General features: G+C 40.1%; 1 protein-coding gene across 1 annotated transcript in view; it reads right to left on the minus strand.

Moving 5' to 3' along the window:
* The window catches only part of TMEM232 (transmembrane protein 232), a 134,125-nt gene that overhangs the window by 81,174 nt on the left and 25,159 nt on the right, over window positions 1–27,792 (minus strand). The window contains exons 5-8 of the mRNA XM_043515058.1: window positions 24,310–24,467; window positions 19,451–19,550; window positions 17,273–17,424; window positions 9,078–9,256 (exon numbers count right to left, since the gene is read on the minus strand). Coding sequence (XP_043370993.1) covers window positions 9,078–9,256; window positions 17,273–17,424; window positions 19,451–19,550; window positions 24,310–24,467 — 589 coding nt within the window. The remainder of the gene's footprint in view (window positions 1–9,077; window positions 9,257–17,272; window positions 17,425–19,450; window positions 19,551–24,309; window positions 24,468–27,792) is intronic.

Here is a 27,792-nt window from a genome sequence, read left to right on the forward strand (position 1 = left end):
GGCCACTTATCTCTGAGTTTCCCCCAAAGAATGGGGAGAGTCTCAGGGAGTAAAATCACATATACGTACTTTTAAAAAAAGCTCTCATGACCTGCCTGGGATATGAACAATAAGTGACTGGGTTATTTTTCCCCTACTTCCATAGACACAGAACCTGCAACAGCCAACCCATCAAGGACAAGGCCTCTATCTACTGCTTACAGGCTGGCCAGCCTGAGGTGGAGAAAAAGGAAGACTCACGACATGTTTGCAGAACTCATGGCTGAGTCACACAGGAAAACCAGGCTGACTGAGAGGTGGAGCCAGTAAGTGAGGACCCAGTGGGAGAAAAAAAATGCACCTCTCCCAGGAGATCATGACAATGGCCAAGGAAAGAATGGTTGTGGCTAACGACAGCATCACCATGGCAAAGGAGAGCATGGAAAAAGACAGAGATGAGAGGCAGCTCATGGATATGATCCTAAGCCAGAACGTCTTCCTGCAAAACATGCTGCTGCTAGGACAGCAAGCCCTGCAATCCCGTAATTTGGAATTTAGCCATGTCCTTCAGCCCCTGGACAATGCTGGCTACTGGGACCAGCAGCAACCCCTAACCACTGCATCCCCACAGCAAGCCCTGCAACACCACTGATAATTTTGAGCTGTGGCACTTAACCCAGAACCCATGCAGACAAGAAGAACCAAAGGCCTGGTGTTTGCTTGCCTGTAACTTTATGCCCCCCCCCCCATTTGATGTATTTTAAATGTTCTTACTGTTGCATTCATTAAAGGTTTGTGTATAGCTGGTTATTTTATAGATTGGTTAGTTAAATGTATTTCCAACTATAAAGATGTTGTTTTTCTATTGGTTTCATTAAAACTTTATTATTGATTTTTTTACTGTTTTGTAATAAAAACTCTTCACAGAACATCCATTATGAGCCACCATTGCAGTTAACACAGAAAATCATTTAACTAACAATGAAATAATGCATGGTTTCTACAAAAGCACATAAGGAACACTAAATACTTCAATACTTGCAATATCTGCATCCCAGTACCACCCCCATGGGCTAACATGTTCAGCCAGGGGACTCAAAACACGAACAGGCATCCCTTAGAGCATTCCCCCTGACTGTTTGTGTTCTTTGGGACACCTTGCTGCCTGCTCAAACCTCCAAGCAAGTCTCCGCCCTTCACTCTCCTACCTTCCCTTCAGGCTTTCCTCTTTACTCTCACAAATATTGTGCAAAACACAACATGCAGTTAAAATGGTTGGGAAAAAAAGTCTCCTGTTTCAAACCTATTCCATAAACAGTGCCACCTGCCTTTCAACAGCCAAATGCATACTTGACTACCATTCTGCAACTACCGAGATGATAGTTAAAATGTTCTTTCCTTCAGTCCAAGCAGCCTCTATATAGCTTCATTAGCCAGAGCATCAGGGGATAAGCCAGGTCTCCCAGAATAACCAAACCAATTTCCATATCATTAATGTTCACAGTGGTCTTGGAAGCCTCTATATTTTAAATACTACTGAGTTCCAAAAGATCCTAGCATTGTGGATCCTCCCAGATCACTCTGCATTTATGCCTGTAAACCTGTCGCAGTGGTCCACCAGTCCTTGAAGCACCAAGGAGAAATATGTCTGTTTATAAATTCTGTGCTCTGGCAGGGGATGGGGGGGCTTGCACCTATACAGTTTGGGACCCCATGCATGCAAAGCCATCAATCTCCTGAGCATTACACAGTTTCATGACCCGGTTAAACAGCACTTCACCAATGGCACAGCAGACCTGTATGAGAATGGCCTCAACAGTTGGTCTCCCCATTCTCAATTGGTTGGCTGCAGAATAATAACATTCTGGGATGGCCAGCTTCCCAGAGGCCAATGGTGACCCATTTCTCCATGAGTATGGGGCACTGCATGTTGGTCTCCTGCCACTGAAGCTCCAGGAACAGTTCTGCACAGCTGTTAAAGATTATCCTATCCTATCCTAAAATTCTCTTGCTACTATTGCTCGTCTCAGCTCTGTAGACCGATCTTCTCCCACCAATCCAATCTGATTTCCCAGGCCCATAAATGGCACTGTCTGCTGTATAGATGATCCAGGAACCAGTCCTCTTGTTTCAAGAGCTCAGCATCGTTCTAGTCTTCTGCCTCAGCCTGCTGCCACTGCTGCAGATATCCTCCTGCTGCTGGGGGAGCTGCTGCTGCCATGGAATATTCTCCTGTTTCAGCATCATCTGCTCAGTGGTGCAACAGGCAAAGTCCATTGTTGAATCTCTTCCAACCCCGAGTACTGTAATACAGCCCAAGCAGCCTGGGCATAGTCATGGTTGTCACCATAGTGGTACAAAACATTGTTGAGATCATGCTGGCCCACAGCAATTCGAAAATGGCGTGAACCAGTACCAACGGGAAGCATGGGTGGAGACAGTGGATTTATGGGATTTTTTTAAAATGTAAACCTATGTAGCTTCCCATAATTCACAGCAAAAACAATAACAGGTCACTCAGAGATGAAGCAACGGACCCTGGGATACCCCTAGAGAATGCTATCCTCTCAATCTAAAAGCATAAGAATGGCCATACTGGGATCAATAGTCCATCTAGCCTGGTATCCTGTCTTCCAACAGTGGCCAATGCCAGGTGCTTCAGAGGGAATGAACAGAACAGGTAATCATCAAGTGATCCATCCTTGCACCCATTTCCAGCTTCTGGCAAGCAGAGGCTAGGGACACTTCTGAGCATGGTTTTGCATCCCTGCCCATCCTGGCTAATAGCCATTGATGGACTTATCCTCCAAGTTATCAAATTCTTTTTTGAACCCTGTTATAGTCATGGCCTTCACAACATCATCTGGTAAAGAGTTCCACAGGTTGTGCGTTGTGTGAAGAAATACTTCCTTTTGTTTTAAACCTGCTGCCTATTAATTTCATTTGATGACCCCTAGTTCTTGTGATATGAAAAGGAGTAAATAATACTTATTTACTCTCTCTACTGCAGTCATGATTTTATAGACTTCTATCATAGCCTCCCTGAGTTGTCTCATTTTCAAGCTGAAAAGTCCGAATCCTATTAATCTCTCCTCATATGGAAGCTGTTCCATGCCCCTAATCATTTTTGTTGCCCTTTTCTGTACATTTTTCAATTCTAATGTATCTTTTCTGAGATGGACGACCAGACCTGCACACAGTATTCAAGATGTGGGCCTACCATGGATTTATATAGAGGCAATAGGATATTTTCTGTCTTCTTATCTATCCCTTTCCTAATGATTTCCATCATTGTTAGCTTTTTTGACTGCTGCTGCATATTGAGTGGATGATTTCATCCACTATGACTCAAAGATCTCTTTCTTGAGTGGTAACAATAATTTTAGACCCCCGCCCTCATTGAGGCTGCGAGTTTGTCACAGAGGTCATGGAAGTCACGGATTCTGTGACTTTCCGTGACCTCTGTGACTTCTGCAGAAGCTGGTGCGCCTGGCTCAGGGGCAGCTCAGGCAGCCCTTGTGCCAGTCGCACTGGCCGCTGCTGCAACAGATTCGGGTCACCATGACCCCCCACTAGCAGCAGCAGTGTTTGGGTGTGGGACAGAGAATGAAGTGAGGCAGGCTTGGGGTGGCGCTTACCTGGGGCGGCTCCCTGCAAGTGGCAACATCCCCCTTGCTCAGCTCCTAGGTGGGGAGGGCCAGGCAGCTCTGTGCGCTGCCTCCACCTGCAGGCAACACCCCCATAACTCCCATTGGCTGTGGTTCCTGGCCAATGGGAGCTGTGAAGCCAGCACTCTGGGCAGAGGCAGTGTGCAGAGCTGCCTGGTCACTCCTCTGCCTAGGGCTGAGCAAGGGGGATGTCGCCACTTCCAGGGAGCCCCCCAGGTAAGCACCACCCAGAGCCTGCCACACCTCATCCCGTGCCCCAACCCCCTCCCACACCCAAACTCTGCTGCTTTGGGGGGAAGGCACGGAGCCAGGTAGGGAGCCTGTGTGCCCCGCCAACCCCCTCCTCCTCCTCCAGCACCAGGAGGACTCCTGGGCCACGCACTGCCACCCACGCCCCCTTCAGCACCAGCGGGAGTCCTGGGCCATGTGCTGTCGCACCCATCCCTCCCACAAGTCCCCCCTCCCCGCAGCCCCTGGCAGCCCCTTGCCCAAGTTTTAGTCAGGAGTATATAGTAAAAGTCATGGACAGATCATGGGCTATGAATTTTTGTGTACTGCCCATGATCTGTCCATGACTTTTACTAAAAATACCCATGAATAAAATGTAGCCTTAGCCATCATTATATATGTATAGTTGGGATTATATTTTTTTCATGTGCATTTCTTTGCATTTATCAACGCTGAATTTCATCTGCCACTTTGTTACTCAGTCACCCAGTTTTGTGAGATCCCCTTGTAACTCTTCGCAGTCTGCTTTGGACTTAACTATCTTGAATAGTTTTGTATCACCTGCAAATTTTACCATCTCATTGTTTACCCCCTTTTTCCAGATCATTTATGAATATGTTGAACAGTACTTGTTCCAGTACAGTTTGCAACAAACTGCTGCCATGTGTTCACATAATGTGAAGTGAGAATGAAACAGGCCTTCTATGAGCATACTACTGGTGCAACTCATGTAACAATAGTTACTGGACACACATCAAAAAGCTTTGGATTAAACCCACTATATAGACATACCCTTAGTCCCCAAGCTGGCATTAGTAGCAGATTTATTTAACCTCTTATGTAGACTCACCATTGAGGAAGACAAAGACCTACACTCTTTTAGCATGGATCATCACACTCTCCTAGTGTTGGATACACCATGTATTCTAGCAGCATGTTTTAAAATATAGTTTATAGAGAGTTTAGAGATTATACTTTGGTCTGCATGATCTAAAAGAGCAGTTCTCAAACTGGAATCTGGACCACAGATACAAATATAATATAGAAGTGCTGAACACTTGAAACAGGGTGCTCATCCCCCACTTCTGAAGAGCTGCAGTGGAGTAAGCCAAGCAAGTGTCCACTCGGTGTTGTTGCAAACTTAGAGAAGAGTAGAAAAGCCCATACCCGGAGCCAGAAACTGCCAGCAGGACCAAAGATATTGTTAGAACCAAAACTAAGAGAAGAGTTGCTGAGGACCAGAGGTAGACAAGACCCTACTGGGGAATGAGGAGCTAATTCAGGAAAGATTCGATATAGATATATATAGAGAGAGAAATTCAATTTGTGTTTATTAACTGTATGTGGACAAGCTCATGAGATTAGAGATATGCTTTGGAAAACGAAACATATTTGATCTTAAAACTACTAAATACATGTACAAATTTACCAAGTCCAGTAGGTGCCATAGAGATGGTACAGGATCATGACCGGGATGGAATGTGCTCAACAACATGATCACTTTCTTAAGAAGTGGTCTCCACTTCGAAAGTGATTGAGAATCCTTGCTCCTTGAATTGTTTCAGAATGTTTGCAAAGCAGAATTAATTTACAGTAATTCTTAAAGATTTAAGACCAAAATATTTGAAGAGTAAATAACACTGGAGAGCTGCTGAGGTTAGAGTAAAGCTCACATTAAACACAACCTTTACAGCTATTGCAGTGGCAAAGCGAATTTAAGTTATTATATTTCACAGACGAAAACGCAACAACTCAGTCTCAACCACTCTCCTTAAGGAATTAGTGCTTACTAAAAGACAATAAAACCAAAAATGAAAAAACAACCAAAAGCAGAAAGTGAAATAGTTATATTTGTGAAGCAATTTTTTTCACTTGTTCAACCAAAACTCATTCTATTTTATTGCTGCCCCTAGTGGAACTGGTTGACTCATATTAAAAAATTCCTATTTGTTGTTACTCTTCCCCTGCAACTCTGTGGCAAAAAGAGCTGATGCAATCCTGGGATGCATAAATAGTGAAATCTTGAGTAGAAGTGGAGAGGTTATTTTACCTCTGTATTTAGCACTGGTATAACTGCTGCTGAAATACTGTGTCTAGTTCTAGTGTCTGACAATTCAAGAAGGATGTTCATAAATTGGAAAGGATTCAGTGAAGAGCCACAACAATGATTAAAGGATTAGAAAACGTGCCTTAGAGTGATAGACTCCAGGAGCTTAATGTATTTACCAAAGAGAAGAGGTTAAGAGGTGACTTGATTACAGTCTGTAAGTATCTACATGAGGAATAAATAATAGATAATGAGATCTTCAGTATTGCATAGAAAGGTATAACAAGATCCAGTGGTTAGAAGTTGAAGGTAGACAAATTCAGATTAGAAATAAGGTGTAATTATCATTGGAAAAACTGACCAAGGGTAATAGTGGATTCTCTTTCACTCACAATTTTTAAATCACGACTGGATGCTTTTCTAAAAAATATGCTCTAGGAATTATTTTGCAGGAGTTCTATGGCCTGTGTTATACAGGAGGTCAGACTAGATGATCACAATGATCCTTGTGATTCACAATAGCCTTGGAATCTATAACCACTTGTCTGTCCCTAGACCATGAGTCTCATAGTATGGACTGCTCTTTCTTGAAAATCTAGACAGTGCCTAGCCCTCACACATATAGGGCACTATCATAAACAAATAATAAATAACAGAAAAAAAATGGCAGTGAAGTCTCTTAATGGTGAAATTCACCCATCAGAGGTTACGTACAAAAACTGATTAAATGCCTAATAGATTCAATTTTAGAAACAATGAATTTGGCCTGCATTCATTATTGGCTTTAAAAGGAGTAATTTATATCATAAGTACTTTGTAGTTCTTCAGCACTATACACTGATACTTTTATGCTGATGCTACACATCTTTGGAAATTACTATTTCTAGGTGATTCTTATGCACTTCACTAGCATGTATTACATTGTGTTCATCTATTATATTGCATTGTATCTGCCAGGTTTAGCAATAAAAAGAACTAAAAAGTACCATAGAGACAAGATGCTCTAAACTATGCAGCTGGAGTGGGTAGGGTGTAAAAGGTGTTTACACCACTTTTCCACCCCATAATCCAATCCTGGGAGCAGCCAGGGGCTGCTTCAGTCTTCATGCAGGTTAGAGCAGCACAGAGCTGTTTCTAATTTACGCTGGCAGGAACAGTTCCTGAGGATTAATTTGTTGGCCCAGGATAGCTGGAGCAACACAAAAGGGACTTGGGCTGGGCCAAAGATCTAGCCCAACTTTTCTCTGAGTCTTCCCAGTCTTAACAGTACCCCTCATCAAGGCTCTTTCTACTAAGTAGCATATTGGACTGAAGTTGTGCAGTCAGGCCACGTGATCTTACAGCAGAGATCTTGAACTGAATCTGGTGACCAGCTGGAAATAAGGAGATTTTAACTGATTACTAAATCATTTGGTAATCTTTGGTTTTACTGAAATACTAAAAAAAAAAAGTCACCCCAAATAAAAAATAAAAATGTACGTCATTGCCTTGCATTGCAGAAAAGGAGTCCCATTCCTGCAGGGCTTAGTGGTCCCCAAGAACAGGGAGCATGCAGTGGCATGAGGCTCTGAAGCACTGTCTTGAGGGAAGATGGAGGAGGCTTGCAAGAAGTGATTGCCATTTAGATATCCTCAGCTCCGCTTCTATACAATAGAGAACTGCTTGACAGCTGCCTTCCTCTGTGGCTTAGGTGCTCTGGTTGACCACCTTCAGTTCTTACTCCCATCTACATCTGAGAAAAGGTAACTATGAAGGCTTTTTTCAGTCTGAGTGCTGATCTCTGTATCGGACAGATTTTTCTCTCTTCTTCCCACTCTGTCCTTTTAAGGACAACAGTGTACAAAGCCACTGACAAACAAAGTAACACAGATATGGAAATTAATGACAAAGTGGTGTGTGGGCAAGATGAAGAGTTAGAAGTGGCAGGATAATTTTTGGGGTCTTATATTGTGCAGAGATTTATGTGCCATGTTGGCTAAAAGGTAAATTATGTGGCCATTTGCTCAGCAGCATAATTACATTATATACAGAGTTTGACTATTGTGTAGAGATAGGCTCAAGCCCAAACCCTACATCGGCAAACCCACCCACTTGCTGTTTGGTTCCTTTCTATAATGGAGTAATGTAGCCTGGAAACTGAAGATCCAATCAGGCACTTGGAGAGAACAAGAGAAACTATAAAAATTGCTACCTTGTAAGCAGGGGGAAGGAGAAGAGGAGGCTAAGGGCCCCCCTGCAGTCCCCACCTTGCTCTGAGGACACAGAGCTTCACATCCTATTGTCAGGGGGCTAGGTTACAGCCTGAGTTAGCCTTCCTCTGTCAGATTCTATGTTTAGGTAAAACCTTTCTTCTGCTTCTTCCATTATAGCTATGTACTAAGGCTCAAGAACAAAACAAAGGAAAAAAATCATGCTTGTTGAGAGGTCTGTTATATTCACTGTCCCATTTCACTGGTGTTTACACAGCTAAACCAATACCCTGGGACAGAACATCCCTGATCTCTAGGGAAGCTTACATCTGGTTCTCAGGGCAATCTCCTATTATGTTTTAGACTAGATTTTTTTGGTTATGAATGAGCATGTACCTTACATCACTTTTGCAGGCGCTTCTTTTTTTTCAAAAATTTTCTTAACAAAATAAATAAAAAACACACACTCATTTAATACAATAGCTCTGCTAAACACAGCCCAGATTTAAAGCTTGACTTTGCCTGTTGATGCTTAAATTAACAGAATCATTCCCATGCAAAATTAATTTTAATCATTCAAGATTAGTTTTGGTCATACTTCACAAGTAAGGAATAAAAAAAAACCCCTCAAAAAATCTAAGCTTGGTATATTTCCCTGAAGGATGGCACACTTCATTTCGCCTGTTTAACTACTTGGAAAATTAAGGCAACTTAAAATGCTGGAATGAAGTTCCTATCAATAACTAATTTAATAAAGACAAACTAGTACAATATCTGTATGTACTTCTAGCAAAAAAGGTAGGAACAATTTATTGATAAAATGAAGTAATGCAAAGTACATAAATTGCTTCTGCTTTTGGCACTGAGATTATAAATCTTTTTCATAGGCAAGTTAGGTGTGATTAACATTTAAGTACAAAGGTTTGTTCCATAAGAACTATATCACATTTATGGAGTTATCCTTACCAGTTTTTCTGGTGGAGCTCTTCCTTATAGAACAGAAGATGTTGGAGCACTTCATCTAGTCGAGAAGAGTTGTTGTGTACACAAACCCAAACAACAAGACTATGCCAAAGAAAGTGCTGAATCGTAGTTTCTTTTTGTTCAAGCTTTAATTGAACTGATGGGTCAGAATCCAAGAAAGACTAAGAAAAAAATGGTGAAATTCCTAGATAATATCTCTTGAATAGAAAGTTAATCTTTGGTTTTCTACTCAGACTTGTTTTAGAATTTTACTCAGCACAACACTTGCTCAGCATTCTATTTTCATACAAAATACAATGCTACAAATGCCTCTAATATATTTCATACAATGGGACCAAAAATATCTCAGAATCCAGTCAACAGAAGATGTGCTATTTTTGTTTCTCTGCGGCTTTTATGTATTATGAAATGCTTACCACTCAAAGTTGTCTCTTCTGAACTAATAAAAATTAGTGGCCCCGTCTATGCTGTTACACTTAAGCTTGCGTTTGAGCCAGCATTAACAATATAAACCAGTTTTATTAAGATTTCACTTCAGACTGAGATTAGCTTTATGAAAACAAAATCTCAGCCTTCTGGGACTATTAACAAAAAGTAGAATTGCTGTAGTTTGTTTGTGAGGTTAAATAACACAGGTTATTCATCAATAATGTGGACTGGCACACTTTGGGTATCCTGGAAAACATTTAAGTGGTCACGGTCCTGATTCTAGAATCTGATTTGCATAGTCAGAGCCCCACATTCAAGCAGAGTCCCACTGACTCCAATAGAACTCTTTGGTACATGTCAGTCTCCACTTGTACTTATCAGATTGCAAGATCAGGACCAACATTATTTTGTTTACAAGTTGGAGTTCTGTTTAGAATAAGAACCATTTTTAAAAGGTCATCAGTTTTTAAATACTGACTTTAGGTGCCAAACCTGCATCAGGACGTGCTAGTGCAGAGCCTTGTGCCACTATGGAGTCCTCGTGACTTCGTTGGACTCCACATGAGTGTCAGAGTCTTGATGTACAATTTGTAATAATTCACAAATTAAACTGGATCAAATTAACATGATCAATGCCTGATAAATTTACATGACCAAATGCTAAGCTTCTAAGCTCCTTAAAAGCTGTTAGTCTAGTGATGGGATAAAAATCTACTTTTGAGAAATTACTAAATTAATATAGATTGTTGATTAGCTGCTCTGTGGGCTAAATGATGTATATTATAGGAACACAGGAACTGCCAAAGGTAAGTATTGTCTGACAGTGGCCAGCACTAGATGTTTCAGAGGAAGGTGTATGACTCCAGCAGTAGGCAGATGTGAAGTAATCTACCCCTCATGTTATGTCCCATCCTCTTCTCTAATAGCTAGAAATTGACTTAACCCTGAAGCATGAAGTTTAGTAACTCTTCCACAAAATGTATCATTAATCATAACTCTGGATATTCTTGATATCCATTTAAGTGTCCACTTCTTTTTTCACTATGAAAATGATTTTGAACTAACCCTGTATTAATACATCAAAATGGCTATAATGGTGCAACCACAATTCAGAGATAAATAAGGTCCTGATCCACAACAAAATGTGGCCTTAAAGTCAGTCTACTCAAGCTTCTCCCCCCAAAATACCTGCTTCCTGGTTTGGACAGTTACAGAGCTGCCCAGCAGGCAGGGAATTCATGCAAATGAGCAGACTGCTCCTTGAGCCCTACAGTTCTTGATTTCTCAAGTCCTTGAATTCCCCCATTGGTGGCCACATTGAATGCTTTAGATAATACAGCTCCAGGATTGTAGAAAATCTCCTACATGGCTGTATGTGAGAGACTCAGCAAGCTCAGAGACCAGGAAGTGGACTGAATTGGTTTTTCAAATTATCTAGGGCTCCCATGAGGGAGGTGTCATTCATCCTCACTGGCTGGAGGATGCTGCAGGGACCCTATTTCTTGATTCAGTAAACCTTGGGGGATAGTTTTATTATGTAGTGCACTTAAATATGCTATAGAAATGAAGTTTCATTAATAGTTATTGAATCATTGTCAATCCATTTTAGTTGTCTGTTCTGAACTAGTCTACAACCTCGCTGCTCTGTTACACATATTTAGGAATCATTCAGAGCTATGATAAAGAATAGCAGACCTTGAAAAAAGGAAAATAAAAACAGACATGGAAGAAGCTGCTGTAATCTGCTGTTGAAGAGTGTAGGTGTGTATTGTCTATAATCTATTAGCACTATGTTATGAGTATTGACTGCATTCAAAAGCCTTAGGCACAGATGGTTTTCAGAGGTGATCCCTTTAAGTGCTAAATATTTTTGTTAAGAAGTGCTACATCCTCCAACAACTAAACTTTCAAGGATATACTTTCAAAATCCCCAAACTTTCTGTGACTGAAGGAAAGGATTTGACAGCAGAGCACCCTTTCTTCTTGGTTTCTTTCTCTAATGATCCATTCTGACTTACCAGTAAGAATGTCTTGAAGAGGTAATTGTTATGAACAGGTTCTCTTTCCTTTTGTCTTCCCACTTACTGAGGAAACTTGGTCATTTAATTAGCTTAATTAAAATGGTGGTATCATTTTCAATTGCAGCCTTTCCATATGTTGGATGTGGTAACAAAGTAGGGAGTATTTTTCCCTAATCCTACAGCTGCAACAGCATACAAATATAATAAAAAGCCTAGGTCTGGCCACAAAAGAATTCCCCCAGCACAGGAACTACAAAGCCTCTTCTGTGTGCACCAATATAGGGGTGCACCAGTATGGGGCTGAAGGAGGGACCAGAGCCGGCACCATTACAATGATTCCACAGGGTGCTGCTGCCCATAGGAAGCTTGGCGTGAGCTGTTGTAACATAGGTGGCACCTAAGGGCTACATAAATTACATCCCATTTTGGCCTCTGAAGCAAGCTAGAAGCAGAAGGGTACAAAAGGTGGCTTAATGCCTATTAGCCCATGCACCTTCGCCCCCTTGGGCTGAGAGTTTTGTACCACACTTCCCAGAGGTGCAGCACAAGAGCATACCTGTGTTTTTTCTCCAGTTGCGCAGTTTACATATGCTATACTCCTATTTATAACATGATCACCTTCCTTAAGTGTCAAATCCCCACCCTCCCCATGATTATAAGCCTCAATTTTCATTCCTTTCTACAAAGGCTTCACCAGTGCATTCCCATTGCTTGCAGATTGTTCAAAACTCAGCAGAACATTTGCTGAAGGCTTCAAGCTGTAACAATCATACTACAGCTGCCCTTTGTTCTTTATAATGGGTATCTATTAAGCAGACAATTGACTTTAACTTGGCCTTGTTGGTCTTTAAAGTTCTCCACAGTGAGCTATTAAAGATCTCCTTTTACAGGCATCTCCTAATATAAAACTTATAGGACCTGCCATTCACTCCCACATCCCATCTGACTCATCCCCTCGCTCTTACCAGCTCCTACAAACCTCCTCTTCCCAAGTGTTTGTTGTTGTTTTTTATCCTTCTTTCCCTCTTGGTGTGAGACAGCCCAGATTTATTGACTGACTGTCACAGTACACTGCAAGGCTCATCTTTCTCCATTCCCTCCCAAGCTTTTCTGAGGGAGTGGGCTGAGATGGTCATAGGTGGTTTGATAGGATTTTTTCACGATGGCTTGATAGGGACCATTTATATTTCGAGAGATGAAGTCAACTTTGAGAAGGATGGTTAAATGTTCTAATATGGTTATTTGGCCATTTATGTTTTTCTTCATCTCTATGTAATGATATGAGCCCCATCACAACAGTGTCATAGAACATCACAAGCGTTAATTAATTTGCCCTCCCAATATCTGTGGGAGGTGGGGAAGTATTGTTATTCTCATTTTACAGTCTGTGGCTACTGAACCTCGATTTCCTGAGTCCCAGTGCCTTAACCATAAGACCATCCTTGTGCCTTAAGAAATGTACGTACAAATGCCTACAACCTTGAGTAGGTGCTTTTAAACATTTTAATAAATACTTTTCCCATTTAAGATACCTCCCCACTGATCTTTTAAGAGAGTGAAGCAAACCTCTTCCCAAAACATGTACTGTTTTCATGGCTCAGCAGCAGACAAAAACTCAGCAGCAGCTAGCCACACTGTTCCAGCAAGGAACTGATCTCACTCTGGCCCTGCAGCTCTTTTTATACTAGCTTACTGGGCCCTGATTAGCCGCTTCCCATACAGCCACTCTAGGCAGCTTGGATGACTTCTCTACTGCCCTTTTCTGGGGTGGGGTGTGGCAGAGCTACAAGGCCTCTAGCAGACAGCCTCCAGACCCAGTCCACCCTGTCACAGTCTTGCAGACGATGGTGGATCACTGGGGCAGTTTCACTGACATCAATGTGGGGTGGTCAGGGAATGTGCATGATGCATGCATTTTTCAGAACACTGGACTATATAGAAAACTGCAAGCTGGGACTTTCTTTCCAGACCAGAAGATTCCAAATGAGGGTATGCAAGTGCCCGCAGTGATCTTTGGAGACCCCACATACCCCTTGCTTCCATGGCTCATGAAGCCTTAAATCGGGAACCTAGACAGCAGCAAAGAATGCTTCAACAGGTTCAGCAGGTGCCAAATGACCATTGAATTTGCCTTTGGCTGATTAAAAGGTCACTGGTGCTGTCTTTTTGTCTGGTTAAACCTCAATAAAGAAAATATTCTGATGGTCATTTGGCCTGCTGTGCTCACCATAATATTTGCGAATCAAAAGAGGGAAAGTTTCCCCAGGAGTGGGCTGCTGAGGCTGATTGACTGGCTGCTAATTTTGAGCAGCTAGATACAAGGGCAATTACAGGGACACAGCAGCAGCCTATTGGAATCAGGGAGGCTTTGAAGGAACATTTTGACAATGATTCCCATGAATGTATCTGTACGTGATGAATTCGGCCAGGCAATGTTTACTTGCCGCCATTAATTACTGCTGTAATGCTTGTTTCTTAAGTGTTATAGCCACTGTTTCAATGTTAGCACTGAGTGATGTATGTATGTCACAAGTGAAGAACCATTTTATTTCAAAGACTTAAGTTTTAACGAGATAAAACACAAACCTTTGGACAAACAGGGGACATGAAAATGAACAGTCTCACAGTTAGAGCTCTCGCAGCTGTATGTAATTTCAATTTTCATTGGAAAACCAGTCCTCAGGTTTGGAGTTCACAGGGTACCGGGAACACATGATGAATGCAATGGGGGAGTTTGGGAAGGGCATAGACCAGAGTTCTGTAGTGGCTGGACTGGGAGTTGGGCACAGATTTGCTCTGATTGCAGGCTAATGAGGGACTTCAACACCTCCGTCTGGTCCTCCAGGAGCTTTATCATCCGCTCCTTCCTGTGTCCTTTCCTGGCTATTTAGCCTCGTCTTTCATTAACTTTCTCCCTCCCCCTCATTTCGCTATGTGCTGCATCTGTTGACTGAAGCACTTCATGAAACACATACTCCTTATTCCTCCTGAGTCATCCTCTTATCTGATGGAGGTGCTCTGCCAATGTGGAAGAGTGTGTTCTCAAGGGCGCATCTGCAGAAAACAAAGAAACAATGAACAGAGATAGAATTGAGAGTGCACTCACAGCCCTGAATCAGAAAAGTTATACATACCTCTTTCTCACTGTCCATTGGCTAGCATAAGGGTCACTGCAAGTCCCAATTAAGGTGAGTTTGTGGGGCAAGAGTGGCAAGGGGGAAAGGCCAAGAAGGGATAAAAAATGTTTTTGAAGGGGGTTACTATAAGTGGCTAGGGAACCTATTCTGAATATTAGTATCCTTTCCCACAGGCTAGGGAATCAAACCCAATGTCTCACTCCTAAGAGTAATCCAGGATGCAAGGGTACATCTCCTGCCTGCATGTGGCTTCACACTGGCTCCGTAAGCTGCTTGCTTGTGTTTTGCTCTGGTCCCTGCAGAAATAATTGCCGGGGGGCACGGCAAAGTTTCCTACAGTTGCGGGAGAAACAAGGCAACTCTCCCAAGAAATATTAGCAGAGGATTGTAGAAAACCTGCAGGAAAGTTTCCTAGATAACTCTATAGAGGATTCCAGGGACATCCCTCTGGATATTAACAAACATTTCTGCTGTGGTCCCACTGCATAGATGGGCAGTCTCTGTTATTAATTTCTGTCCCTTATCCCTCTTCTACCATACAACAAAGTTCATGAGAGCTCAATCTCCTTTCACTGTGCAATATCAAAGTAAAATAAGCACTTACTGGAGTTCCCGTCTTGAGCACTAGAGCTGGAGTGGTAGGACTGGCTAGACCCCTCTGGAGTGGAAAAGAGGTCCTGACTTGCTGTGCCATCAGATGATCCTGCCATGTGCTCCACCTTGTCCTCCAGATCCACCTCCTTGTCCACCACTTCCTCACCAGAGTTGAGTCTGCAGGCCACTGCCTCCAGTCTCCCTGGAGCATCCATAGGGCTCTTGGCAGTGGAGGGGGGTCGTCACTGAGGATGGCAAGCAGCTCCTTACAGAAGCGGCATGTTTTTGTCGATGCATCAGAGTGATGCTTAGTCTCACTTGCCTTCTGGAATGCCTGCTTCAGCTCCTTGATTTTAGCATGACACTGCTGCATGTCCCTTTTGTGCCCCTGCTCCTGCATGCCACTAGCAAGTAGCTCAAATTCCTACAGTTGGTGAAAAGCTGCGACTGCACAGCCCCCTCTCCCCATATACTTAGCAGATCCAACAGCTCCAGTGTGGTCCATGCAGGAGCATATCTGCTGCGGAAAGCCAACATGGTCAGCTAGGATGATGCTGTGTGAACTGTGCATGGCGAGCAAACAGGAAGAGGAATTCCTGGGCCTTTAAATGTGGGAGGGGCGCATACCTGTGTACCTTCAAGGCAGAATTTAAACTGCTGACCAAGTGGTCATGATGAACATTGTGGGACACCTCTTGGAGACCAATTAGGGCAACATAACTAAGTGAGGAGTCTACACTGGTGCTCCGTCGCTCTAATTATATCAGAAAAAGCTCTATGCCGCTTGTCATGGTGCTTTTATTATGTCAGCATAGCAGAGGAGTTACATTGGTGGGAGATGCATTTCAGTGTATACACCTCCATTGTTTTATCAATGAAAGCTGACTTTTGTCAACAAAACTTTGTAGTGTAGACACGGCATTAGTTTCTCACTCTCTGAATTGAGATAATGAGACTTGCCCTCCTTTGTAAAGCACTTTGACATCCTTGGATGAAAACTGTTATTTAAGCGCTTAAAAATTATTAGTATTATAAATATTATTTGTATTTACTTAGACTAGGAAAAGACAAACACAACATCGGTGAGTTCTCACACAGCCTTACACTCCCTCAGGTAAGTACATAATTAGGTAAAGAGAAAAGAGTGAGAAATGTTGTTTACCCGAGAGAGACTGTAGCAGCCCTTTTGATATCATTACAACCTGTGAGCTAGACACATAATTAGGCAGTTTTTAATTGTATAAATGATATGCTATTGTGTATCACATAATTATGGGTCCTATCATTCCCTAGCACAGCAAAGATAGCCAGAGGAGAAAACTTACTCAGAAAAATTCTCTTTGGTTCACTGCACCCAGTGTTTGATGCATCATCTCCTCCAGTGGGAGGGATCTGGGGCTGCTAAAGAGAGCAAGGGACACGGCCATTCAACCATGCAGGCACTCCCAATATGTACAGGGAAATCTGCACTGCTCAGGGCAGCCCTCAAAAAGCCAGCTACTCTATGCTGCTTTCCAGGTCTGTGCTCTCCCTGCCCCCCATGTGCTCCTCCTGCCCCCTATGGCAGCAAGGTTCAGGAAAGTGCTCTGTTGCTTCTGAAGGGCTGTGCATGAACTCCCCCATACCCACCCATCCCTGTCTATTTCCACACACACTTTGAAGGAAGCAGATGCTATAGAGCATCAGTAAATGCTGTCTTGAAAACAGAATCTTGAAAGGGTTACTGACACCACCGTAGCTACTAATATGCATTGGATCACTATAGTATCACATTGATAATTAATTGCATAGTGTATTCATGAAATGATATGTTTCACAAATCCAGGCTGTGATCACTACAAATGAGTGTCTATTCTGTTTATCCTATCCCTGGACCACAGATAGTTTGTCTAGCTCAGCTCAGTTTTAATTATTTTCACTGAATTACCAAGCATGCTTATTTGATCACAGTAATCCTTTTCGATACATCATATATCATCTGATTTATGTTACCCACCATGCCAAGAGGTCTCTGCTTCTGTCTTTCTTCCAAGCTTACATCAGAAAATACCACAGGACCACATATGGTTTCTCCAGCCTTCAGCATAAAATGCACAGTAGAGAGGATGTTTGGATATGGATAGTAGCAGACCTCACAAGCTGAAAGTGCTATGGCATGAAAAATAATTTTGTGAAAATTGTCTTCCTGTTGTGTATTCTGTTTGCCTTTTATTTATTATGTGCTATTTAACTTCACTACTTTGCTGATGAAATCATTAGCAAATTTTCCATAGAGTAGATTTATAAACGTTGTATGACCTCTTGTGGTGTAACACAACACTACAAGTATGATTTATAGATAATAGCTTATGTAACCCATGAGCTACATATAGTTGAAGTCTCCCATGATGACTGAATTTCTAATTAACTAAGGCTAACTTTGAACAAGGTGAGGAGGCTCTCAGCTAACAATGAATCACAATGTAAACTCTCTTCATGCCAGTCATTCAGTGACTGCATTTATTTTTGGCTAACTCTGCAAGGAAACCAGACCCAACTTTTGTAAACTAACATGGAGCTTTTTTTTTCATTCCCCCAAAAACTATGTATATCCTTTGATGAGATCTGAAGCTCCATGATTAGCATTCATGTGCTGACATCTGTACTGCAAATGGGATTTGATTCCTTTCAATAACAACACTTAGCACTGAAGAGATGGAGTAATGTATCAAGCCATCTCAATTCAGGTGCATTAAATAAAAGCGTTTTTGAAACGATGTATAACCATCATCCCAGTGGTTGGGTGAATGCAGATTTGACTGCCTGTAAGCCAAAATATTGCTTATTACATATACATTTTAAGAACTGGCAGATTCAGGAAGTTCTGTTGTGAGAATGTCTATTATATTTATGTGTTTTCTATAATAGACTAGTGTGGACAAAGCTTGTAAAATAAAAGGTGTCAGGAAAAAAGTCATTTTCTTAAATCATCTGATTCTTTTGTTCTTCATTTTCTTTACTTGTGGCCATGACGACCAATTGATAGTAGTAAGACTGCAATGCCTCTGCAGTTTTACTACAGCAGTAGCCTACTGATTCATTGCATACAGCGTGCATGCATGCTGAAAAGTCTGAAATAGAATATGAATACCTAGCATTAGATTAATTTATCAGCAATGTCAGCATAACAAATAAGTGACAGGAGCCCAGTCCTATGAGCACTCTCCTTTTCCAATGTCAGTCTGCGTGACTGGCACTTAGCACCCTGCAGGATTGGGCTGTATGCTAGTACAGTACCTGAGGGAAACTTAAGGTTTTTTCAATGCCACTTTTTTCTATTTATAGCAGTGACCTGTCACCTGTTATCACCTAAAACAGGGATAGGCAACCTATGGCATCCGTGCCAAAGGCAGCACGCGAGCTGATTTTCAGTGGCACTCACACTGCCCGGGTCTAGGCCACCGGTCCGGGGGGCTCTGCATTTTAATTTCATTTTAAATGAAGCTTCTTAAACATTTTAAAAACCTTATTTACTTTACATACAACAATAGTTTAGTTATATATTAGAGACTTATAGAAAGAGACCTTCTAAAAACGTTAAAATGTATTACTGGCACGCAAAATCTTAAATTAGAGTGAATAAATGAAGACTCGGCACACCACTTCTGAAAGGTTGCCGACCCCTGACCTAAAACATATGGTGCTATATAAGATTGCTTTTAGTAAGGACTTTACAGGTAATTAATATTAATTGCATTCCGAATAGGCTTTAAAAGATATTGATTTGATTCATATATGTTTTTAAAATACTCAGCATTCCTGCTTATAAGCAAGTATTTATTTGAGATCAGTCAATAGTCTTAAAATCACAGTATACTGTGCATTTTTGGCATATGTACTGAATTGACTAATTACATAGTGATGCAGAGTTGCTCTGATTTTTCTTCCTTCTTCACCTACAGATCTCACCTTTTCTAGTTTACCTCACTTAACAAGGCTAAATGTTGACTGCTTTGCATGGTTACTGATGCACATGAAACTCTCAATTCAGGCGGACAGTATTCCTAAGAATCAAATGGTAGTCTCTTGAGTGCAGCACAATGTGAGATATTCACCTAGGTTACTTCCATTTCCCAAATTAGTAGTTAAAATTCATTTTTAATGTTGTTTATATGGAAAATATACAATGTTCTACCTTTTAAATCTGTATGAAGCCTAAAGGTATGTTCTCCATAAGACTCCAGATGACCACACAGGTGAAAAATAAGGAGCCTTAAAAAGACCAAAAATCCAACCTGTCAAAAGAAATACAACAAATATTTTGTATATCATGCCACTCACAATAGATGTATAAATACCACCTTTGGATTATGGGTCTTACTCACCACTGCACTCCTCCACTTGAACAGTTATATAGCTCCACAGAGTTACACCAGCATGAAATTGGAGTAAGAGAGTGCTAAATCAGATCAATCTTCAGATTTCATACATGTGGAGCAATAATGAATAACTCTGTCTTGTGTTCTGCATTCACTGTATATTAATGGTACATAGAAAACTCTGAGGAGATGTATTTTCTCTCACCAGCCCCTCCTACTGAAAAGAAAACCCTACACAAGTGCCAAAGTGTTATTAATTTACTTAGTGTAAGGGAATGAACACACTTTTGTGAATTAAAGCCCGACAACTACTGAGGACAGGTTTGTTTGAGGAAACAGAAATAAGGAAAAATGACACAAAACCAAAGAAAACTCAACCCAGTGTGATGATTTTATGGTTACAATGCCAATCAGAAGAACCATGGAGCTCTTGTCTTTGTCAACAGTGCTGCATGGACCAGGCCCTACAATGAGAGTGTTAAGGCAAAAACACTCCATCAATGAGATCCCATATGAAATGTGTGGGCATTTTAGTAGCAGCTGCAACTGTAGAGCTAGATACTACATTTGACAACTTACAATTTTAGATGGTGGCTTTGATAACCTAGAGGCCAAGCTAACAGAAGCAGAAAAAGCCAACAAAACACGTGAAAAGAAACGAGAAAGCTAACAGCCTCCATGCAGCCATCATTAAAGAAAATAAAATGTTAAACAGATTGCAAATCTTGCGAAATATTTCAGAATTTAAAATATCAGAATAATTGGACTCTCTGGAGCAGCTGGAGCAAACAATCATATTGTTTTTTTGGAACAGTGGGTTCTGAATATATTGCAGTTGGATTTAGCTAAAGATCCAAGAAGAGTATTTTGAAAGAGCATATAGAATCAAAATAAGGGCTCCATTTAAGACCCCTGAGCAAGATGCAGAAAGAGCAATCATATTTATTGTGGCATATGTATGTAACAAAGAAAGAATTCTGGCAGTACCTAGAAAAATAATAGATGTGTTCTATTTAAAAATCTTGAAAGTTTGTTCTTCCCACATATAAGCCTCTGAAAACATGCAAAAATGAGAGATTTTATATAAGACAAGTGTTTGAAGCAGCTATGCTTCTCCTGGCCAAACTCCCAGACAGATGCTAAGGAGAAAACATGTATTTTGGAACATTGAATCAGCACAAAGTGTTGCAAGTAAGTAAAGAGAATCTACAAGGATGCTAAGAACAATACAGGATACTTTTGTATTTCTCTATGTCTTCATAGGGTTTTTTGTTTGACCAGGATCCATATCTGGCAGCACTGCACAGACAGGGAGAAAGCCAGAGGTAAGATCAGGGACATGTCATTGGGATTGGCTCCTCACAGACTTCTGGGTATTTTCTTCTGATTTGTGTTTTTACTTTTGATTATGTAGCTTAACTGCAGACGACTGATTTTGAGAGAGAGAGAGAAAGAGAGAGAGAGTGTGTGTGTGGCGGGGGGAGGACTTTTAGTTTTTGTAACCAGGCAACCCCTAAAGGTTAAAAGCATTTGCAGATCTGGATGGGTAAGACTTTGCTCAGATGCTGAAGCTACAAATGGCCTGACTTTGCAGTCCCTAGGCAGGCTGTGTACAGACTGCAGGGTCAGACCTTTAGGGCTTGAGTTCTCTTTCACACCAGTTTGTCAGCCATGTAATTCCATCAGCTTCCAGAGAACTGCTCTTGATTTACACCAGTAAAAGTGAGATCAGACTCATGCACCACTGCATGCTCAGATCCTCCATAGCAGTTAAGGCCAGTTCTGCTTCCACTCAAATCAATGAGAAAACTCTCTGACTTGAGTGGGAGCAGGGTTGGGCCCATAATGTTTTTGTTTGTTTGTTTGTTTGTTTGTTTGTTTGTTTGTTGTTTTGCTCCTCTTCAACCAGAATCCTGGCAGTCATACAAAGAATCTCACAGAATGAATGAGAGATCCTGCTTTCGCATAGAAAATGGGAGGGTGAGAATATCTTCCAGTTTCCCAGAGAACTACTTAAAATGTACATTACTAAAACCAAGGAAACATCCTAGGAATGAAACTTTTTTTTTCCTTAGGGTGTTTGTTTGTTTTTTAACCAAAACCATTCAGTGAATTTGACACAAATTCATAGTGTTTTGGTCAACCGGAATTTGCATTTTCTGCCAAAAAAACAAACAAACCTGCAGTCAAAAAAATTTCACCTGGCTTTAGTCCTTAATTTCATCCATATTGTACAGTTTCAATAAGGATTTCAGTCTTTATGAGAAAATAACATTTTATGTTTCTGGGATGTGACTAAAACTTGACATGAATGTAAAAAAATTCTCTCTCTTTTCCTACTCATGTAGCTAAAAGATGGCAGAATCAATTTTGCTTAAACTTTCCAAAATAATTAACAATTTAGTTTAAACTAGAAATATGGAGAGTTTCAGAAGTCATAAGCCATTGCAAGAGGGGGTTTATTGCCAGACTTCTGCAGCTTGTTTGAATCTATGGCATATCAGGTTTTGAGAGTGGAGGAGCATTTTCTGATTGTTCAAACTACCTTCAAAAAAGGAACAGTCTTCCTTGTTCTGGTAGAAGAATTGTATGGGAAAAGAGGTGGTAAGACATACCTTCCTGTCATGTAGCTATTTTGGCAGGTGAGAGTGAAAGAAAGGTTTAATCTGCAGAAATAGTGGGGACACATAACAGAGCAGTAGAAGAAGTGCTAATAGAGAACAGTATTTAATGAACAGTACTTCACATGTGTGCTGTGGGATCAATTTCCTAACAGAGCTGTGTGAATAAGTGATTTTTTTTTGTTTGCTGGCAATTCCAAAAAATCCAAATTAAAAAAAAAGTTTCAAGTTGACCCAAAATGAAATTTTTCAAAATTTTGGGCAAATAGAAGTTATTTCGATTTCAAGATTTTATAACACTTTTAAATATTTTCTTGATGAAACTGAAGGAAATTTCAATACAAAAAGTCATTTTTAATTGGAAAATTAAAATGTTTCATTTCAGAAACATCAAAAATGAATTTTTTTTTCCTTAGCGTGTTTGGTTTTTTTTTAACCAAAACCATTCAGTGAATTTGACACAAATTCATAGTGTTTTGGTCAACCGGAATTTGCATTTTCTGCCAAAAAAAAACCAAACAAACCTGCAGTCAAAAAAATTTCACCTGGCTTTAGTCCTTAATTTCATCCATATTGTACATTTTCAATAAGGATTTCAGTCTTTATGAGAGAATAACATTTTATGTTTCTGGGATGTGACTAACTGAAATCTTGTTGTAGAATGAAGAGTTACCACATCAGTAACTTTTGGAAGTGGTTTCTGAGAGGTAAAAAGGAAATAGGTATAACTACTGACACTCAAAACTAGACCATTAAATATGATGTATCAGGTAAGTCTTAAATTATACTCGAAGTTTACACTATTTACTCAGCTTTTAGAAGAGATTGCTCTCATTTGGATTATTCCCATTTGGGTGCCTCAATTTCATCCTTTTTCTTAGGACAAGTCTACGTTACAAAATTAACAGGTTTCAGAGTAGCAGCCATGTTAGTCTGTATTCGCAAAAAGAAAAGGAGTACTTGTGGCACCTTAGAGACTAACAAATTTATTAGAGCATAAGCTTTCGTGAGCCACAGCTCACTTCATTGGATGCATTTGATGGAAATGCATCCGATGAAGTGAGCTGTAACTTACGAAAGCTTATGCTCTAATAAATTTGTTAGTCTCTAAGGTGCCACAAGTACTCCTTTTCTTTTTGCTACAAAATTAAGTTGAACTCAGTTACGTCAACGTACAACCACCACAGTAATTAAATTGCTTTTGCATTTCCACGCTATGCTCCTTGTGTCAGTAGTGCGCATCCTCACCAAAAGCATTTGCACCGATTTAACTGTCAGTGTGGGGCATTGTGGGGAAGCTTCTGAAAGGCAGCAACAGTCAATGTAAGCATCACATTGTCCACACTAACACTGAGTCAACCTAACTACATCGACCTAAGCACTACCCCTCTCGTATACTTAAGTCAGTGCAGTGGGCGAGTTACATTGGTCAGAGCTACATTTTAGGTTAGACACTTACAGAGTTAGATGGACATAAACTGCCTTATGTCAACCTAACTCTGTAGTGTAGACCAGACCTCATATGCATAACTCTCATGCTGCTGCACTAAGACTATGTGACGTAGCATGCTATAGCTCGTTAATTATAATCCAGATGGGAGAATAAAGAGTTTGTGTAATTTAACAAGATATGCTGCAAGAATATTACTAATATTATTAGAAAATCCAAGTTAACAATATGCATTATGAACAAAAAGTACTCTCTTATCTCTATTTTATACTCCTTCATTACATACTCTGCGAAAAATTAAACTGCATTTTCCTAATCTCTCTTTTTGGATTTCCCAGAAATCAGGTATTCAGAGATACAGAAAGTTAAGCTCAAACCAAATTATAGTACAAGCATATACAAATAATATTAGAAAACACTACAATGTTTTAGGTCTTGTGACAAATTCAATCAGCTTCTGCTCTCATTTATTGTGGTATAAATCCAGAGTAATGTCATATATTTAATAGTGTCGATATACAACAAAAAAATAAGTAGGTGAATATATACCACATATACAGATAGAAAAAAAACCACTAAAAACTACTTAAAAAATACAACAAACCTTTGATAACTTGATTTCACTGGAGGATAAATAAGATTTCTCTGCCGCATCACAACAAATCCTATACAAAATGGATTCAGCGATGAAAAATAAAACAGGGACATGCTCTGGATTCATGGGAGCATGGTCCAAAGAAATTAAAAGGATGTCCAAAGCTTCTAAAGTGAAAACAAAATGGAGAATAAATTCAATACAGAGTTCAGTCTTTAGGGCTCAATTCACAAAGGGATTTAGGCATTGCAGCACCTATCTTTTAGGTGCCTGGTCAACCAGTGGTATCCATAGCCTCGAGTTAAATACCCAAGTACCCTGTACAATACATGCGGAGAGTTAGGCACATAACAGTGGGATCCACAGAAGCCAACATGCTGAGTAGGGTAAACTAGACCATAGGAAATGCCAAGGAGAGGAGTATGGCCTAAGCCCCACCCCCAAAGGGAATTAGGCGTCTAAGTCATTTTATGGCTCTAGCCCTTAGTTCCTTCTGATTGCATACTGTATATACTATACTCATTACACACCTTCCACAAAATTAAAATACTTGCCAAGTTATGAACAAATAAAACAAGCCTTATTTTCACAATACATTCAGTTTGTTTGCCTTCTGTGACTATTATTTTGAAGAGAAAACAAAGCTCAAATATCTGATAATATGTATTCAGCAGATACTGACATTTTCTGTTAAAGTATGTATTGAAATATATGGTACAAAACTGTCTGAATTTACAATGTTAAACTAATTACTGAGAAGTATAATGTAAGCTGTTTCTTGAGATATGTCACATTTCAGAAAGTTTCTACAGTGTCAACTTTTCTGTCATTTTTTGCTAGGTGTGCATTGATCTTTTTTGTGTTATCAATGAATATGACTTTACAAAACTATAGTGGAAAAGATAGAATTGCTTTTTATGGTTGAAAAGGCAGTTAAATTGCTTTTTCAAGTATTACATTTTTTAAAAATTACATTATGGCTTTGTTCAATTTTGGTTAATGATTTGTGTGAATCTGATGCTCATGCAAGAGACAGATTTATAGGTCTCATAGGTAAAGTTTAAGCCAAGAAGTCACTATGAAAATTTTCTCAAACATGTCTGCCAATGTGCCTCAATCTTGACTTAAAATCCCCTGCTTTGTCTGCCAACTTTCGAAGTCTGTAGGAAGAAGAACCTCTCTTACCCGCCCGACAAATTCTGCAGGCAGGAGTGAAACCACAGTCCCAAATCTTCCGATTTGAATACTTCCTCTTCCCCATCTTGATCATCCATATGTTATATGATTAAAGGATCAGTCTTTGTCCAACAAATTTCCCAGCCTCCTCCACTTGTCCAAAAATAGAGGAGGAGGAGTATTGATAGTGCTGTAGCATGTAGAGGTCTCAACAGGGTTGGGAATATATTGTGCTAGGAACTTTAGGAATTTAGTAAACCACAGTCCTTGTTCCAATTTAGTAAATCACAGTCCTTGTGTATATGTCCTAGCTCCATCTTAGTTCCTGAGCTGCTGTGCAAAATTCTTAAAAGTCCTTTTCCTCTCCAAAATAATAGTATGGAAAATGATAAATATTGTATTTATTAATTATGCGAATGCCTTTTCTCCATGCAATCAGTAAAAACAATGTTCTTTTATTACATATTGAATGACAAGAGCATGCTCATGCCTGCACAAAACAGAGGTCCCTGCCTCAATGCACTTCATGAGAGCATAAGGATCAATACTTGTGAATCCTGTTGCATGACTGTGGCCTAAACAGACAAACAATAATATTCAGACACATTGTTTATCAATTGACCAGAATATGGATTTATCATTAAGTGGTACAGCTACTCAATTAGTATTACTTTTTAAATAATCAACAGTTCGTTGTTGGCAAGTTGATATTGGTAGATTGCTCCTAAGTCATCTGAACTAAAAGAGGGATTCTTGGCCCTCCAGAAGAAAAAGGTATCCACATATTATCAACACAGCATTCCTTCCCAACTGTAATAGCTCTTTGAAAGATAGTCCTTTCAGAGCAATTACAAAAATCTGTTTCACAATCTTATCAAACCATCCACCCAAAAAAATCTTGTAAGTCTCCCAGCTCTACAGTAAAATGCACAGTACTAGAACACCTAAAATTCTCATAATTCTTACATTCGGCTTGTATTCCAAATTATCAGTCATTTTTAAGAACATGATCTTTGAACAAGTGACAACTCAATTCTTTGTTTCTCCCCCTATAAATTTTATAGCTCTCAACATTTTTTTTTCAAAGTCACTGATAGTATTTTGTATACTACTTTCTCAAACTTCTCATTTCTGAAAGAGAGAATCTTTGGCAAAGCATATAGAGACAAATTCATCCTTGGCTTGCCTGGATTGACTTTAATTGGGTTACATCATGGCGAGTCTGGCTCACTATTTATTTGATTACTAAGCATAAGCAACTCCATAACTTTGTGAATATTATCGTCTTAAGTCTAGTCATCATTACGAAATTCAAATGCACATGATTTTTAGAGGTAAAAGAGTATGAAGAGAAATAGGCACTTTTCAATCAAGTGCCTTAGGCTTCAGCATCTTACTCAAACCTTGCAAATTATGAGGGAAATAATGTTTAGGTCAGACCAAAATCACTAAACAAGAAAAGAAAAACTAGGAATAGCAAGAGGATGGGCATAGAACTCTCTGCACACCCATCTATTTTGATTTGTTCCCCATTTTATTGATAGCACAATATCCTCAAACCCCCCAAGAATACCCATCTTAATAAAAGCAACACAAGATTATATAGTAGTCTTGATACTGCTTTCACAGTCACACTATTAAATTGTTTCCTTTTCCTTTGTAGATTTCCTTTTTCACATGAATACAATCATTAGCTCAAAGTACATTGAAAAATCCAACACCTACAACTAAAGACCTTCTGATCATGATCCAATATTGCCGTAAATGTAGAGAATGTTTGCACACATTCCCCCACCACATCCCAGGATTTTGACAGGCAATATCACTCCACTGGCAGACTTATTTAAATGAGGTCCCATTTTACTTTTGGAATGACCCCATACATTTAAAAAGAGCATGAGTACCATAGCATCTATAAAATAGGAATGGAATGACTTTGCTTTGTCCTACACATCAGCTGTGCAGACTGTAGATCATAGATGTTGCACATACACTCATTCATCATTTCTGTTTCAAATATGCAGGATTGCATGATCCTCTCTTTAGCCACTCAACTGCATTTTCTCTCCAGCCTGGCCAGAAAAGCTAAGGTATGTGTGACGATTATGAATTTAAACCTACTTGCCAGGACATTATTTTCATAAATCTTATTCTAGCTAAAATGCTATCTGTCAGTAAAAAAAGTGAAAATACCTTTGTGTCCATGCACGAGTCTGTATAGGAGTCTCTCTTTACCTGACTTTATTAAGGAAGAGCTACCACAATTAAGAACATTTTAGACTGAAACAACAGTTAACATTTTCATTTAAAAAGTCT

This window comes from Dermochelys coriacea, chromosome 5 (assembly GCF_009764565.3).
Source record: "Dermochelys coriacea isolate rDerCor1 chromosome 5, rDerCor1.pri.v4, whole genome shotgun sequence".
In the NCBI taxonomy this organism is placed as follows: domain Eukaryota; kingdom Metazoa; phylum Chordata; order Testudines; family Dermochelyidae; genus Dermochelys; species Dermochelys coriacea.